General features: G+C 40.4%; 1 protein-coding gene across 3 annotated transcripts in view; it reads left to right on the top strand.

Annotated features, from left to right (window-relative positions):
• Positions 1 to 14,816, top strand: part of lama2 (laminin, alpha 2) — a 215,613-nt gene that overhangs the window by 77,461 nt on the left and 123,336 nt on the right. For all 3 annotated transcript variants that reach the window (XM_063495049.1, XM_063495053.1, XM_063495052.1), the window contains exons 7-14: positions 14 to 103; positions 2,887 to 3,004; positions 6,821 to 6,999; positions 7,082 to 7,181; positions 7,660 to 7,717; positions 8,565 to 8,667; positions 8,932 to 9,072; positions 12,414 to 12,578. In XM_063495049.1, coding sequence (XP_063351119.1) covers positions 14 to 103; positions 2,887 to 3,004; positions 6,821 to 6,999; positions 7,082 to 7,181; positions 7,660 to 7,717; positions 8,565 to 8,667; positions 8,932 to 9,072; positions 12,414 to 12,578 — 954 coding nt within the window. The remainder of the gene's footprint in view (positions 1 to 13; positions 104 to 2,886; positions 3,005 to 6,820; positions 7,000 to 7,081; positions 7,182 to 7,659; positions 7,718 to 8,564; positions 8,668 to 8,931; positions 9,073 to 12,413; positions 12,579 to 14,816) is intronic.

Consider the following 14,816-nt stretch of genomic DNA (forward strand, 5'->3'; position numbering starts at 1 on the left):
TTTGGCTCTTCAGTACTACTATACCATTAAGGACATCTCAGTTGGAGGGATGTGCATCTGTTTTGGCCATGCGAAAGCTTGTCCACTCAACAGTGTTACAAAGGTAATAATGCCCAACTTTCTCCCACTCTGTTTAACAATACCATCAAGGTGATGTAGCTCTTCCATAGTTCTGAACAGGAGTAAAGAGAGCCCTCAGGCATCACCTTTTCATCTAACTCCTTCTATAAAAACTTTCCGTGTGAGTCTGTGCGCGCCTTTCTGGAGGGGACACAGGTGACACTGTACAGCGTCGTCTCACGTGTCACTTCAAACAGAGGAGTGTTTGATACCAGACACCTGATCTTTCCCTCTTTTTCTCCCACCACACACACATGCACCGCGTTGTGTCCTTTACATGTCCCGAGGCTGAAACAAGAAGTCTAACTCAGATTTGACACCTGTGTCTGGTCCCTCGGTGGTGATGTCAGTGACAATAAGTGATGTCACTGATGTGTGAAAAGTCCTGTTTTTTTTCCTTCTTCTTTTCCCCCCATCTCTAACCAAGACTTGAGGAAGTATTTAAACTCACTAGAGGAGGCTAACCACTTTCTTTTGCCCAGGTGTTTAGAGGCTGACACATTTAGTCAGTTTTAATAGAACAGAGCAGATGTAGTGTGCGGTACAGCCGAATAATTTCTGTTTATTTATAATTCTGCTTTATTTATCTGCAGTTTTTTAGAGCTTCTCTGTTGCACTGTGTTCCCACAGGACATTTAGCTTTTTAACTTTGATTAGAGTTCAAACAATCCATGCAGTAGCGTACTGGGCAGACATTCAGAAAGGTGGAGACCTGCAAGATGATTTGTTGATGATCGTCCGCAGAACATTTGTTCAGATGCCTGCTCAGCACAAAGGCAGCATAAGCAAGAGCTGTAGCATTGTGTCTCAGATAAAAAGGGGCAAATTTACTCATGCCAACAAATCCAGACTTGGCTCTCGTTGTGCTATTGTACTGCTCTCCTCTCAGTTAAATCTGGCACCCTCACCATATCAACCAATTTACAGAAAGTCCTAAATTGAATTACTGAACCTTAGAGTTGGCAAATATCCTGCTACATTCTGCTTTGTCTGTGTTTAGTTTTGAATTTATTTCTCTCCTGGGAGACTAATCGTGAACCTATTTACTGCTAACTGAAAATTTGGAAACTGAACCAAGTTCTTTCAGTTGAGTTGGCTCTCATGTGTACACATTGTTGTTTAAAGGGCTTTCAAAAGGTGATGCATTTTGATAATTACCTATTTGCACTCTATTCTCACATTCATGTGAATGTTGAGGTGCCACAGTGCCTATTATCTCAGAACAGTTTAAAAGAGATTTGTTCTGCAAGCTATGTGGTTGAGAATGCAGTAAAATGTCTTATAACAGTGTCTATAAAACAATTTTTGATGTGATTCTTATACAAACTGCCACGTGCATGATAGTGGAATTCAAGGATTTTCCCGGCGACGAACTTTTTAGTCGACCAAACCAGGAAAAAATATTATACCCTTTCATTTATCTAAGAAACACTAAGATATCAAGTTAAATTTCCATCTAATGGAAAATGTCAAAAACTAATAACAGATGCATTTTAATAACCAAATAAACAACAACAAATAAAATAACCAATATAAATAACCGATGCGAAATATGACGTGAAAACATGTTACTACAAAACATGTTCAAATATTACTAAAATATGACAAGTTAACATCTGACAAACGTATAAGTTGTGACAGAAAAGTGTGGCGCATTGTGCCGTGCGTTATGAATGATGCACACTGTTCAACCACTGCAATAAAAGTTCAAATCTAAAATAACAAAACAACCATCCAGCCATTTTCTTCCACTCATCTGAAATGATGATTCAGTGATTTACTGGCATTTGCATTCAAGGAAAATTTTAACATTTGAATTAAACGACTACTAAGTCTGGTACCGACTAGTGACAACAACGATGATTAGTTGACTAGTCGCGCACATCCATAGTGGAAATAGTCCACATTCGACTGAACAATTCCTTTGCAGTAACATGACCAGGATTGCACAATTTCCCTGCACAAGCAGTGCAGTTCCTGCAAATGATATCTTATCATATCATCCCTATCCCCCAAAGAAGTCCCAGTGCTGGGTTTGGTCACACTTTCTGGGAAGTGAAACAGTAAAACACCTCATACTACACTCAACCAATAATTTCTATTTAGACGATTTATTGCCTAAAAAACTTAAACAGATGGTTTTTATTTTCACCATTTAACTCTCCACTTAATTCCAGCTCTGAAACCTCGTCAATCTCCTCCAGGATTAAAGGCCTCACTTCGGGCAGTGGAATTGTTAAGAATATAGTGGCAAGAAACAAAATTTGATAAGAAATCCAAAGAAAAAAATAAATAAAATTGATTTCACTTCAGGATACAAAAATGGTGTAGGGAAAATAAAAGTTAAAATCAACCTTATTGGGTGGTAAAGTCATTAGAATAATAATATCAAACAACAGGAGCTTCCCTAACAGGCTGTCACTCGGCACAGCGACAGGACACAAAAAAACAAATAATAGTTATTAGTTTAATTAACTGAAGGTCACTCTTTCCCAACACTGTGTGTGGGAGTAGTGTCAAGCTAAGGGCTGACATTTAATTTTTTCACTTAAGAGGTTTTGAATCACCTGCGGTGAAGAATTGGCTACAGTGAAAAATCATATTTGTTCACGATTCAGATTCAGATTTAAAAACCTGCTTGAAACCAGCTTCTAGTTTGCACAATCAATTTAAACAGAGCTCACATCTGTGAAATTTAAAGTGCACTGTTAATGTGTGTTTTTCATGTGTTTGTGTGTGGACATTTGTGTTTCTGCGCATATGTAGAAGTTTAGCTGTGAATGTGAACACAACACTTGTGGGGAGAGCTGTGATCGCTGTTGCCCAGGTTACCACCAGCAGCCTTGGATGGCAGGAACCTTCCTCACTCGACATGTCTGCGAGAGTAAGAAAAACACAGAACAAATTATATTTGTAAATTACACACAGCTACCCACAAGCTTACAGCAGTTCACCCACAACACATTTGCTACTTATGAAAAATAAACAGTGACTTCTCAGATTTTCACGAGTTAAAAAGCCTCTACCAGAGTTCTTATGGCACTATATAATAGGAAACAGAATACTACATCTTTTCGTAACTAGATATTTCAACTATTTTACCCATTATGTTATTTAACAATTTCTCCATCTACATTTTAGCTAAATACAGTTTACTTACAGATTTGGCAAACTATTACAACCATTTATACATTAAGTTTAGCAATTTGATTTACTAATGGCAGTTTAATGTTATGTGTATTGGCTAACAATTTATTTTTTTATTTTTTATTTTATTTTATTGTTCATTTTTCAACATTGCATATTTATTTTAAATATTAATATATATCTATTTTCAAGACTAATATTATTTTTAATTTTACTTTTCTGGTCAAAGTCATTTAGGTCCATTCAGTTCAATAAATTGTGCTTCTTTTTCAGATTAGTTGAGCTAATTTTTTCACATAAAGCCTGGCTACTGCAAAAAAGTAGGCTAACCCTAGACTACTCACTCACTGAGGTCAGTACTCTCCACACAATTAAACTGTGAAGCAGTGCCCTGAAATTCACATTCTTTCCAGAATCAGTCTGTGATATAAGACTGTATAAAGCCATCCGAAATCACCCTGGCATCCATTAACCTTCATCAGTTATGCAGCAGTGGAGGGATGAGGTTAGAGGCTTCCACCTGTCATCATAAAACTAAGGTTACAACATGTAATCTTTATTTTATTTCACACAGGCTACACCCTCTGAAAGCTCTGTATTCTTAGTGGCCCAATGACTGCTTCTGTTGCCTTGACACTGACATAACTAAAGTGACAAAAGGTCCTGGATAGCATAATAGTAAAAGAACCAACCATGACAGATTTAACACCAGTACTGAACAAAATGTTGTAATGGTAGGGATAGAAAACTTCTATCTGAGATGAGGTATTTAGAGAGAACTCGGCACTCTAGGATAGCACAGAATGATGCCCTGTAGTGTTGTGCGGCTTTACAGGTCAGCAGTGACCAGCGGGACAAGATATCCACTGTTCTTAATCCCATAAACACAGCTGTGAACACTATACTGGATTAACAGTGGGTGGAAGGTCCAGCCATGCGAACATACAAGACAGATGTACAAACCGGATTCCAATAAAGTTGGGACACTAAACAAATTGTGAATAAAAACTGAATGCAATGATGTGGAGATGGCAAATGTCAACATTTTATTCAGAATAAAACATAAATCACGGAACAAAAGTTGAAACTGAGAAAATTTATCATTTGAAGGGAAAAATATGGTGATTCAAAATGTCATGGTGTCAACAAATCCCAAAAAAGTTGGGACAAGGCCATTTTCACCACTGTGTGGCATCTCCCCTTCTTCTCACAACACTCAACAGACGTCTGGGGACCGAGGAGACCAGTTTCTCAAGTTTAGCAATAGGAATGCTCTCCCATTCGTGTCTAATACAGGCCTCTAACTGTTCAATCGTCTTGGGCCTTCTTTGTCGCACCTTCCTCTTTATGATGCGCCAAATGTTCTCTATAGGTGAAAGATCTGGACTGCAGACTGGCCATTTCAGTACCCGGATCCTTCTCCTACGCAGCCATGATGTTGTGATTGATGCAGAATGTGGTCTGGCATTATCTTGTTGAAAAATGCAGGGTCTTCCCTGAAAGAGATGACGTCTGGATGGGAGCATATGTTGTTCTAGAACCTGAATATATTTTTCTGCATTGATGGTGCCTTTCCAGACATGCAAGCTGCCCATGCCACACGCACTCATGCAACCCCATACCATCAGAGACGCAGGCTTCTGAACTGAGCGTTGATAACAACTTGGGTTGTCCTTGTCCTCCTTGGTCCGGATGACATGGCGTCCCACATTCCAAAAAAGAACTTCGAATCGTGACTCGTCTGACCACAGAACAGTCTTCCATTTTGCCACACTCCATTTTACATGATCCCTGGCCCAGTGAAAACGCCTGAGCTTGTGGATCTTGCTTAGAAATGGCTTCTTCTTTGCACTGTAGAGTTTCAGCTGGCAACGGCGGATGGCACGGTGGATTGTGTTCACTAACAATGGTTTCTGGAAGTATTCCTGAGCCCATTCTGTGATTTCCTTTACAGTAGCATTCCTGTTTGTGGTGCAGTGTCATTTAAGGGCCCGGAGATCACGGGCGTCCAGTATGGGTTTACGTCCTTGACCCTTACGCACAGAGATTGTTCCAGATTCTCGGAATCTTCGGATGATGTTATGCACAGTTGATGATGATAACTGCAAAGTCTTTGCAATTTTTCGCTGGGTAACACCTTTCTGATATTGCTCCACTATCTTTCTGCGCAACATTGTGGGAATTGGTGATCCTCTACCCATCTTGGCTTCTGAGAGACACTGCCACTCTGAGAAGCTCTTTTTATACCCAATCATGTTGCCAGTTAACCTAATTAGTGTTAATTGGTCTTCCAGCTCTTCGTTATGCTCAAATTGACTTTTTTCCAGCCTCTTATTGCTACTTGTCCCAACTTTTTGGGGATTTGTTGACACCGTGAAATTTTGAATCAACATATTTTTCCTTTAAAATGATACATTTTCTCGGATTAAACTTTTGATCTGTCACCTACGTTCTATTCTGAATGGAATATTGACATTTGCCATCTCCACATCATTGCATTCAGTTTTTATTCACAATTTGTTTAGTGTCCCAACTTTTTTGGAATCCGGTTTGTAATTATAACTTTCTGGAGAACAAAAATCTTTCATAATCATGTCATGGAACATATAAAGCACTGTGTAGTGTTTAAGCATGTGATAGATCATGTAACTTGCTCTGCTTCTCAAGCCAACCAATATGGATTGTAATTAATATGTCGTAGGGACCTGAAATAAGGCATGCCGAGCAGTGAAGGTCAGTACTGTTTTCTTAACACCTGGCCATTTATACAGCTGATGCCTTTAATCCCTGGCTTTAATACACTTTAAGTAATGTCCATCAGGCCATTTCCCTGTGGTTGTTTTAACCTAAAATCTAAAAGTGTTTTGTGTGTCTGGCTACATTAAATGTACTGAGTTTGTAGGGGTGAGAGTCCATAGCCATAGTGTAGGTTAAAAAGTCCATTAGTCATGTAGGTTTGCTTGTCATACTGGGAAAACATGTGATCAATTTTGCATCTCATATGCTCAATCACAACATTATCTTTGCAAAACATGTTTTGGTCTGAATTAAGAAAATTTATGAAACAAATGAACTCAGCTACAAAATCGGAATCTAAACTCAAGAAGATCTTTGTGGCCTGGAGCTCCGGCTGTAGGACTAGGAGACTTCTACAAACTTTAAGTCCAAGTTTCTTCTCAAAATTCCAAAGGACAATGCTTTTATCTAGCTCATGAATTTTAGACCACTTTAGTAAATATAGCAAACTAAGTGAAAATGGAAAGGGCATGAGTGAATAGAAAGGCTATTTTTTTCCTCTGGAGATGATTCTCTGGAGCCCTAGAGATAACACACAGCTCACAGTCAGTGTGTGAACCTTACGGCACTGTCTAAAAAACAGGATAGGGTGGGGGTTTTTTTCTCATCTTCTGAGCAGATGAAGTAAAAGGATTAGAGAAAGTGCCCCCCCTGGCTGCATATAATACTGTACAGAATTTTGATAGAAGAGGCAGGACTCAACAAATCCTATCAACTGCAGTACTACAGCCCACCAACTTTTTCTGTGTGTTTTCAGAGTGTAACTGCCACGGTAAGGCAGAAGAATGCTACTTTAATCAAACAGTGGCAGATCTGTCGCTCAGCCTGGACATTCACGGTCAGTACAGAGGGGGCGGAGTCTGCATAGGCTGCCGTGACGACACGGCTGGCATTAACTGTCAGAGCTGCGTTCCTGGATTCTACAGACCTGCTGACGTACGTAACCTGCTTGTGCGTGTGTCCGTACATTACCTAAATTGCTGCTATTTAAACATGTCTGCATTCTCTACCTGTCCAGGTGAGCGCTGAGGAGGAGAACCCCTGCATCCCCTGCTCCTGCGACCCATACGGTTCCATCAGCCAAACGTGTGTCGCAGATTCGAGCCAAGCTATGCCCCGTATGCACTCAGTTTGACTTGTACTTTCTGTCTGGTCACGTGACTTTCCACCCTGTTCTTTCTGAGGATCATTTAAGCCCTAACATAGGGATAATTTCAGCCCCTCAGTGGATATGCATGCAGACTTTTAGAGCCTGCACCCATTCCACATTTTAATTCATTTTAAAGTGGTACTTCAGTAACTCTGAGATTTCATCAATTCGGTCCACATTGATTTCCTATGGGATCGGGGTGAGTCGAGTTCAGCAGCATGCACAGAAGCTTCTGTTACTTGAAAATGTCTTTGACAGAACAGAACTATTTATATTAGAGATAATTTTACTCCTCTGTCCTCTGTGTTTTCGCTGTTTTTATATCTAGCAAGTAGAGCTATTTTAGGTGCAGCTACTTCAAAGAGATACCCTTTCTCTTACACTTATACTTTTTTTTATGTGTGCATGTGTCTCTTTGTGTATGTATGTGTGTGTTTGACTGACAGGCCAGCCAGCAGGGTCATGCTGGTGTAAGGAGGGTTTTGGGGGTCTGAGATGTGACAGGTGAGAGACACACATACACACACATGCACACACATAGGGAAAGAGATAGACACATAGTGACAGGTGAGCAGAACCTTTCAGCTGTTGTCTGTTCCAATTAGTGTTTAGAAATTGCCACCAAGTTTCCATTAGGATCTTTGATGATATTGATTATCACACTTGGGTTGTATAGAAGTGACTGCATGCATAGCTGTGGTGCAAATGCAAGGCATACTGTTTTACTTGCAGCTAAAATACCTTTCACAATACCTTTCATAGAATACCTTTCACAAACTTTAACGGAGACAACCACAGCCTGAGGTCATCATGAAAAGTCTTAGCATTACTAAATTCCTACAAGAATTAAACGAGAAGCAGTTTCAATATCAACCCGTAGATCTGTCAACAGGGTCCTTCATGTTACTCTCCTGATTAGTTAGTTTGCGAGTAATTGCGTTTATTGATGTAATTGCTTTTTTTTGTATTATCTTTGATCCCACTGGTAACCCAGTATTCCACTCTAGTCTAATATAAAAGCCTTATCTTCAAAATACTGCTTTTTCTCTAAACTTTTTAATGACCTGCCTGCCGAACAGGGCCGCTGCATAAGCATTGTCTCTAAAATCACTTCCTAAATGCTATTTAATAGACTTGCTTTGGCTTACTTTCTCTGTTAATTAGTAGAAGTTTTTTGTTTTGGTTTTTCTGCTTAAGCATGCACACATATTACCAGCGTTAGCGGTTTGCAGCAGTGAGTAGGGGATCGGAGGGTCACGCAGAAACAGTTTGACCAGGATAAACGCAGTGGTTGTTAATCTGATCAATTTATGGTTTTGACTTGATCTTTATTATTGCTGTAAAACTGTAGGTGTTCTATTGGTTATATGGGCTACCCATACTGTGAGCGCTGTAACTGCAGCGTGGAAGGAAGCGTCAACGCTGACCCATGTATAACACCCTGCACATGCAAGGTACACACAAACACACACACACATTCGCATTTGTATGCACAGAAATAATGACAAGTACTCTCTGCTAACCTTTTTAGCCCTGTCATCATTATTTTCACCACATTAACATTGCCGGAACATGCTTTGCGCTCGTAACGTCAACTTGAGGGCAGCCTATAAACTATGCTGCATCCTTCTTCTTCTTCTTCTTCTTCTTCTTTTTCTCTCTCTTCTCTGCCTGCCCTTTTCTGTCTCTCCCCCTCTCTCTGTCTTTCTCACATGCAGGAAAATGTGGAGGGGGAAAATTGTGACCGCTGTAAGCTTGGATTCTACAATCTTCAAGAGTCCAACCGACGCGGCTGCGAAAAGTGCTCCTGCATGGGCGTTTCCAGTCAGTGCACTGCCTCCACGTGGACCTATCAGAATGTAGGAACTCATTACTCACTGATGTTGTAGGATGATGTAAACGTCACTTCAGTTTAAGATCTTTTCTGCGAGAGTGGCTTAGAGCTGAAAAACTGCTTTTTCCTCCTTTTATTCAAATATCATTTGCTGCTGTAAACTTAAATTGCATCATAACTGTGCACCACAGAAGAATGAACATCAGCTGAGGATCAAATTTGTGACGCAAGTTGTTCTGACTAATTTTACAGTATGTGTTCCCTTCCATGACAAGTTTCAGAGTGGAGTAAATTTTCAGTTTGTGCTCATCTTTTGCATCTAATCCAACTTTGGTGACTTTTGACATGCAGAATTTTAAACAGCACTGATGTTCAGCGAATCAGAGAGTCCAAAACAGAAGGATGTGGAACTTGAGGGCATATGGTGGAAATAACATAGGTAAAGGTACATAAGTATAAAAAATAAAAGCGAAGAACAAACCAGTTGAAAGCTTTGCACTCAAAGTAGACATGCAAAGTCACAATAAATATATGCAAAAAAGCCTCATCAGCCAAGCTGTGATAACAAATTTTGCGAAAAGAATTAAACTAAAGTGTAACTCGGCTGGGATAGGCTCCAGCACCCCGACAACCCTGAATTGGATAAGCAGAAGAAGATAGATGGATGGGTAGTTTTAGTTTTTCATTTAGTTTCACTCACCTAAAATAACCTTGTCATAATGTTCAGTTAGCTTCAAAGCTAACAAGCTTGGGCACCGACACTGAGTTTGACACAAGTTTTTGTGATTGAGTTAGTAATTAGTTTGCCAACTACTGTTTACCCCTTTGTTTAATCAAATAAATTGGTTTGACCAGGCCTTCAGTATATTTTAAAGTGAAATTTATCAGATTGTGAGTTTTTAATGTAGGTCCATAATGTGATGGGTTACACATTTTCCTAACAAACAAAACAATCACTTAAGCTGTCGCTAAAAACACGTTTTTTAGATGACATGAAAACTACTCATCCACACTGCTGCATCAGTTTAATAAATATATTTCAGGGCCTGAACATATCTGACACCAGGTGTAAAGTAATTTGGATCTGGCAAACATTAAAAACATCTGGAAATTAATCAGTAGGATGTTAAGCAGAAAAACAAAACTGCATAGAGAGTCTGGAGGGAACAGAGAGGTGAGAGACATGAAGAGAAAGAAAAATATGGAGGAAGGAAGAGGACAGGACTAGAAAGGAGAAGGGAGAAACAAGATGAGGGAGGAGAGAGGTGAAGCAAGAGGAAAACAGTTTTTGACTGACAGGCAGGGTGGGAGAGGAGGAGAGAGGAGACGCTGACAGGATGACAGCTCTGATTTAGACACCGATCGTGTGTGTGTGTGTGTGTGTGTGTGTGTGTGTGTGTGTGTGTGTGTGTGTGTGTGTGTGTGTTTTCAAAAGGGGAAGCCAAGGTTAGGTTAATTACAATGACAGATGTGTGTCTAGCAATCTCTGATTCACACACATGTGCGCACACACACGTGCAGACACACATCAACACACACAAAATCCTTTAGGACTTAAGAAAAAAAATCTCTTTCAAGGTGTCCATTGCAAACTTCCAGCTGACATGTGGCAGATTTACAAAACTGTTAACAAAAGCTTAACTTTGACACTTTTGTTAAAAAAATCTTTTATCTCAGTCAACTAATTACATTTACAATAAATTACATTAAAAAAATCACATGATAGACATTTTCTATAGTTTTTTTAATTAACCTGAAGTAATATGGTGACTTTAACTTGAATTTTGCTTTTAATTTTTAGTTACCTGTTATAATAAAGTATCGTTAGAGGTAATCATTTTCCTGCTCATGAGTTCATCTATATAAACTACCTTTATTTTGCTTGAAGGATTTTTGTAAAAAGGTTTTGGGGTTTTGGAGGCAGTGGTATGGACAAGTTGACAGATGAAGTCAGGCAGGAGTCACCATGAGCTATGATGTTCATAGATGACACTGTGATGTACTGAGAGTATGGACAAGGTGGAAAAGACTGTAGAGGAGTAGTAGTGTAGTGGAGGTGTGTGCTGGAGAGAAGAGGATTGGAAGTCAGCAGAAGCAAAGGAGAATACATGTGTGTGAATGAGAGGCAGGCAGGTGTAACAGTGAAGATGGACGAGTTGAGATACCTGGGGTGAAGCATCCAAAGCAACATACAGTGTACAATAAAGGTGAAAAAGAGAGTGCAGGTGGGGTGAAGTGGGTGAATAAAAGATAGGGTTTACAAGGTGGTGGTGAGACCTGCTGTGATTTGTGGTTTGAAGACAGTGGCAATAACAGAAAAGACAGCAGGTGGAGCTGGAGGAGGCAGAGTTGAAGATGCTCAGAGTTTGGTTGGGAATGACCACAATGGAGAAGATAAGAGTATATCGGAGGCAGGCCAAGCTAAGATGATTTGGACATGTGCAGAAGGGGATAGTGGGTATACTGGACAAAGGATGTTGAATATGGAGCTGCCAGGCAGGAGGAAAACAGGAGAAGGTCCATGAATGCAGTGAAGAAGGACATGAGAGGGTTGCTGAGACAGAGGATTCTAGGGCAGGAAAGAGAAGTCAATAAAACAAAGTTGACGTTTGGCAGTAGACTACCTGGACACAATAGGTACACAAAAAAACATACATTGCAACTTTGGTAATAGAAAAGAAGGAGCTCAGGTGGTGGATGAACAAATCTATTAAAAGAGTCAGAGTGTTGACAGTTGTGTGAAGTAGCAAATCTGAACCACCAGCTGGGCATTATGAGTAAAACTTGTCCGTCTACACTGAACATGCCTTGCTTTAATATGTTTGCTGTCAATGTTACTGATGTGCTGACAGTAAGCAACTCTGTCGTGTGGACAGAAATAATACTGTATGTTGCTTTTCTGTTTCAGACTCTCTGAATAAACTCGTAAAAATCCCCCTGAAATCCCTTTACATATTTATATAAATTCTTTTCCTGATGACTATATATAAACATCTTACATCTCTACATGACTCACGCAGTTTAAGTGAGCAACAGCAAACCTGCTGAAAACAGAAAACCCCAACAAAAACTTGAAGTTGAAAGCCGACGTGTTGTTATGATGTGTACTTCCACGGTTGCAGAAGAGAGTGGAAAGGTGCAATCCTGCCACAGTCTCTTCACACAGATCGTGCCTCACAATTTGGGTGTTGAATTTTTTAACAACCCCTACACAGAAATATTCTTTGTGTACTTTGAAATGTGACATGGGGAACTGCGGTCTGGGCATGCCAGCATGATCAGAGTAAAAAAGTTGTTTTTGAAATAGATGGAACTGAAAGTAAAATGACTTTTTTTAACCTTTTTTCCTGGATGTTGTGTTCATAGGAGACCACTCTGACAGGCTGGCACCTGGTTGGCAACACGGGAGGGAGGGTGTGGTCCGTTCACAGAGAGACCCCTCCATATCTCAGCGTGCGACACTTAGATGTTGTGGACGATCTTGGCACCGCCTACTATTGGAATGCACCTGGACTATACTTAGGAAACAAGGTCAGCTGCAAGCACACACTCTGAGACTTTTACAAATAGCTTAAATGACACCTATTACGATTTTCCTTGTTTTCTTTATATTAAACATGGCCAGTGTTTCCAAAAATGAGGTCAGTGTATGTGCCAGACAATAGGCCATTTTTTCTGCTTTTGCCTCTGTATTATGCTCCTAATAATCCCTAATAATCTCAGGCACACTGCTCCTGCATTGAGAACAGAAGCCCCTCAACCTCCTGTTCGAGTCTTTTGTTTGCAGCGTGTGGCTAATCAAAAGAAGGTTGGCTTAAAGGAGAGTAGGAAGGGAGTTAAGACGACTTGTTTCAGAAACACGAAGAACTGAGGGGCTGCGCTGAGGCCCGGTTTAAGATAAATAGTGCAAAGCTACTGTAGACAACCCCAAAAATAACATGGAATTGTCAGTCAATATATTCAATGTCCTTTGAATAACCAGCAATCAACACTGATTGCTGATTTTTTGTTGTTGCCTATTTTACTTGAGATAACTGAGAAACTACATTAGCACCAACATTAAAGTAGACACATCCAAATGCTCTCAAGGTCACAGTACTAGCTCAGTTGTGCGTTGTTTTAATCCGATCTTTAATCTTACACTTCAGTAGCAATAAGGGAGCTTTAAGCTAATGTTTCGGGTTACTTCAACGGAATTTGCTCCACGACATGGGCATTTCTAACTATATTACTGTGTAGTGATAGCACTGGCGGGCAAATATATAAGTTCTAACGTGATGCATCATTAGGATAGGCTTCACTATATAAACAGATCCAATTTATGATCTCAAACTGTATCCCCTGGGTGGAAGTCTGGTGAGAATGTGTCCTGCTGGGATGTTCACCTCCCTCCTAGCCCTGCTTCTCTGGATCAGCTTCTGCTAATGCCGACTGTTTGAAATTGCACCGTGGCTTTCTGTATCCACGATTAGACTTTATCACTCCAGCTGGCAAATAGCTGCAGTCCATGTTTCAGAAGTCGAGTTTTTGCTCTACTACAACAACAGACCGACTGTGATGTTTGTCTGTGTGTCATGGCTTAGAGGAATATACCACTGAATTTCATTACTTTGCACCCGGCAGGCCTGGCTTGTCATCTCACTTCTTTGTCTGAACCTCTATCCCTCCCTCTAACCATCCCTCCATCCCTGCTTCTTTTCATTGGTGTGCTCCTCTAACTCTCTCTCCGTCTCTCCAGGACTCGCATTTTTCACCTCCCTGTTCCTAAATCATCTCCTTCTACTTCCCCCAAGCTCTTTTCTCTCTCACTTCTCTCTCTCTCTATCTCTTTCGCTTGCTTTGTGTCTCTTGGGGTAAACAGTGTTTCGCCTGTTGAACTCAATAATCAATGTTTTTTTTTTTCCTCATCGCGCACACATGCATACACCAAACACACACACACGCACACGCATTAACACTCAGACAGACTCCCAGGTCTATATAAGTCAGATAATGATGTGTTTTGGAGGCATTAGGGACAGCAGAGCAGAACCAAATGCCTCCAAACATGGGAAACAAACAAATTACCACTGTGTGTATGTGTGTGTGTATGTGTGCAAGTGTGTGCATGCATGTGTGTGTGATCACTAGAAGCAGTGCGCAATACTGTATGAAAAAGTGATTCTTTGCTTCAGTCTCTGATCGTGTTACAGAGATAGATGCTATGTGACTTGACTATGTAACGCATTCACTTACACACGCACATACACACACACACAAACACGCTGTGATCTGTCATAGCGTGTATCATTGGAAGTGACAGGCCGTGTTTGTAATAACAAGCTAGCAGCAGATATATAAGAGCACAAATGTGTGTGTGATGATGTGCTCCATCTCCATCTCTGTATCGTTAATGCCATGCATGCGCATTGGCCCGATCGCCTGCTTCGCGGATGCTCATTGGTCCAGAAGGGCATTCCACTGATGCTCATTGGGTAGTTTATGTGCCGTGTAGGTCCAGCGACTGCTCATTCACAGGAACAGCAGTTACTATCATTTAAAAGTGCCAAGTTTAAAAAATAGCTGTTTCTGCTTTATTTGCCAGCAGAGGGCAAATGAGTGGGGTTCAGCGTGAGAATCACAATAAAACTTTTTGATGTGGAGTGTAATCTCAATTTAAGAAAATGTTCCACAAGTTCAAAACCTGTTTTTTTTTAGTTGTTTTGGTCGTTCTTCACAAACCTGCATTTGATTCAAGCACATGGACTTTCTTAATCTCTCAAATCTCCA

This window comes from Pelmatolapia mariae, linkage group LG15 (assembly GCF_036321145.2).
Source record: "Pelmatolapia mariae isolate MD_Pm_ZW linkage group LG15, Pm_UMD_F_2, whole genome shotgun sequence".
Classification (NCBI taxonomy): domain Eukaryota; kingdom Metazoa; phylum Chordata; class Actinopteri; order Cichliformes; family Cichlidae; genus Pelmatolapia; species Pelmatolapia mariae.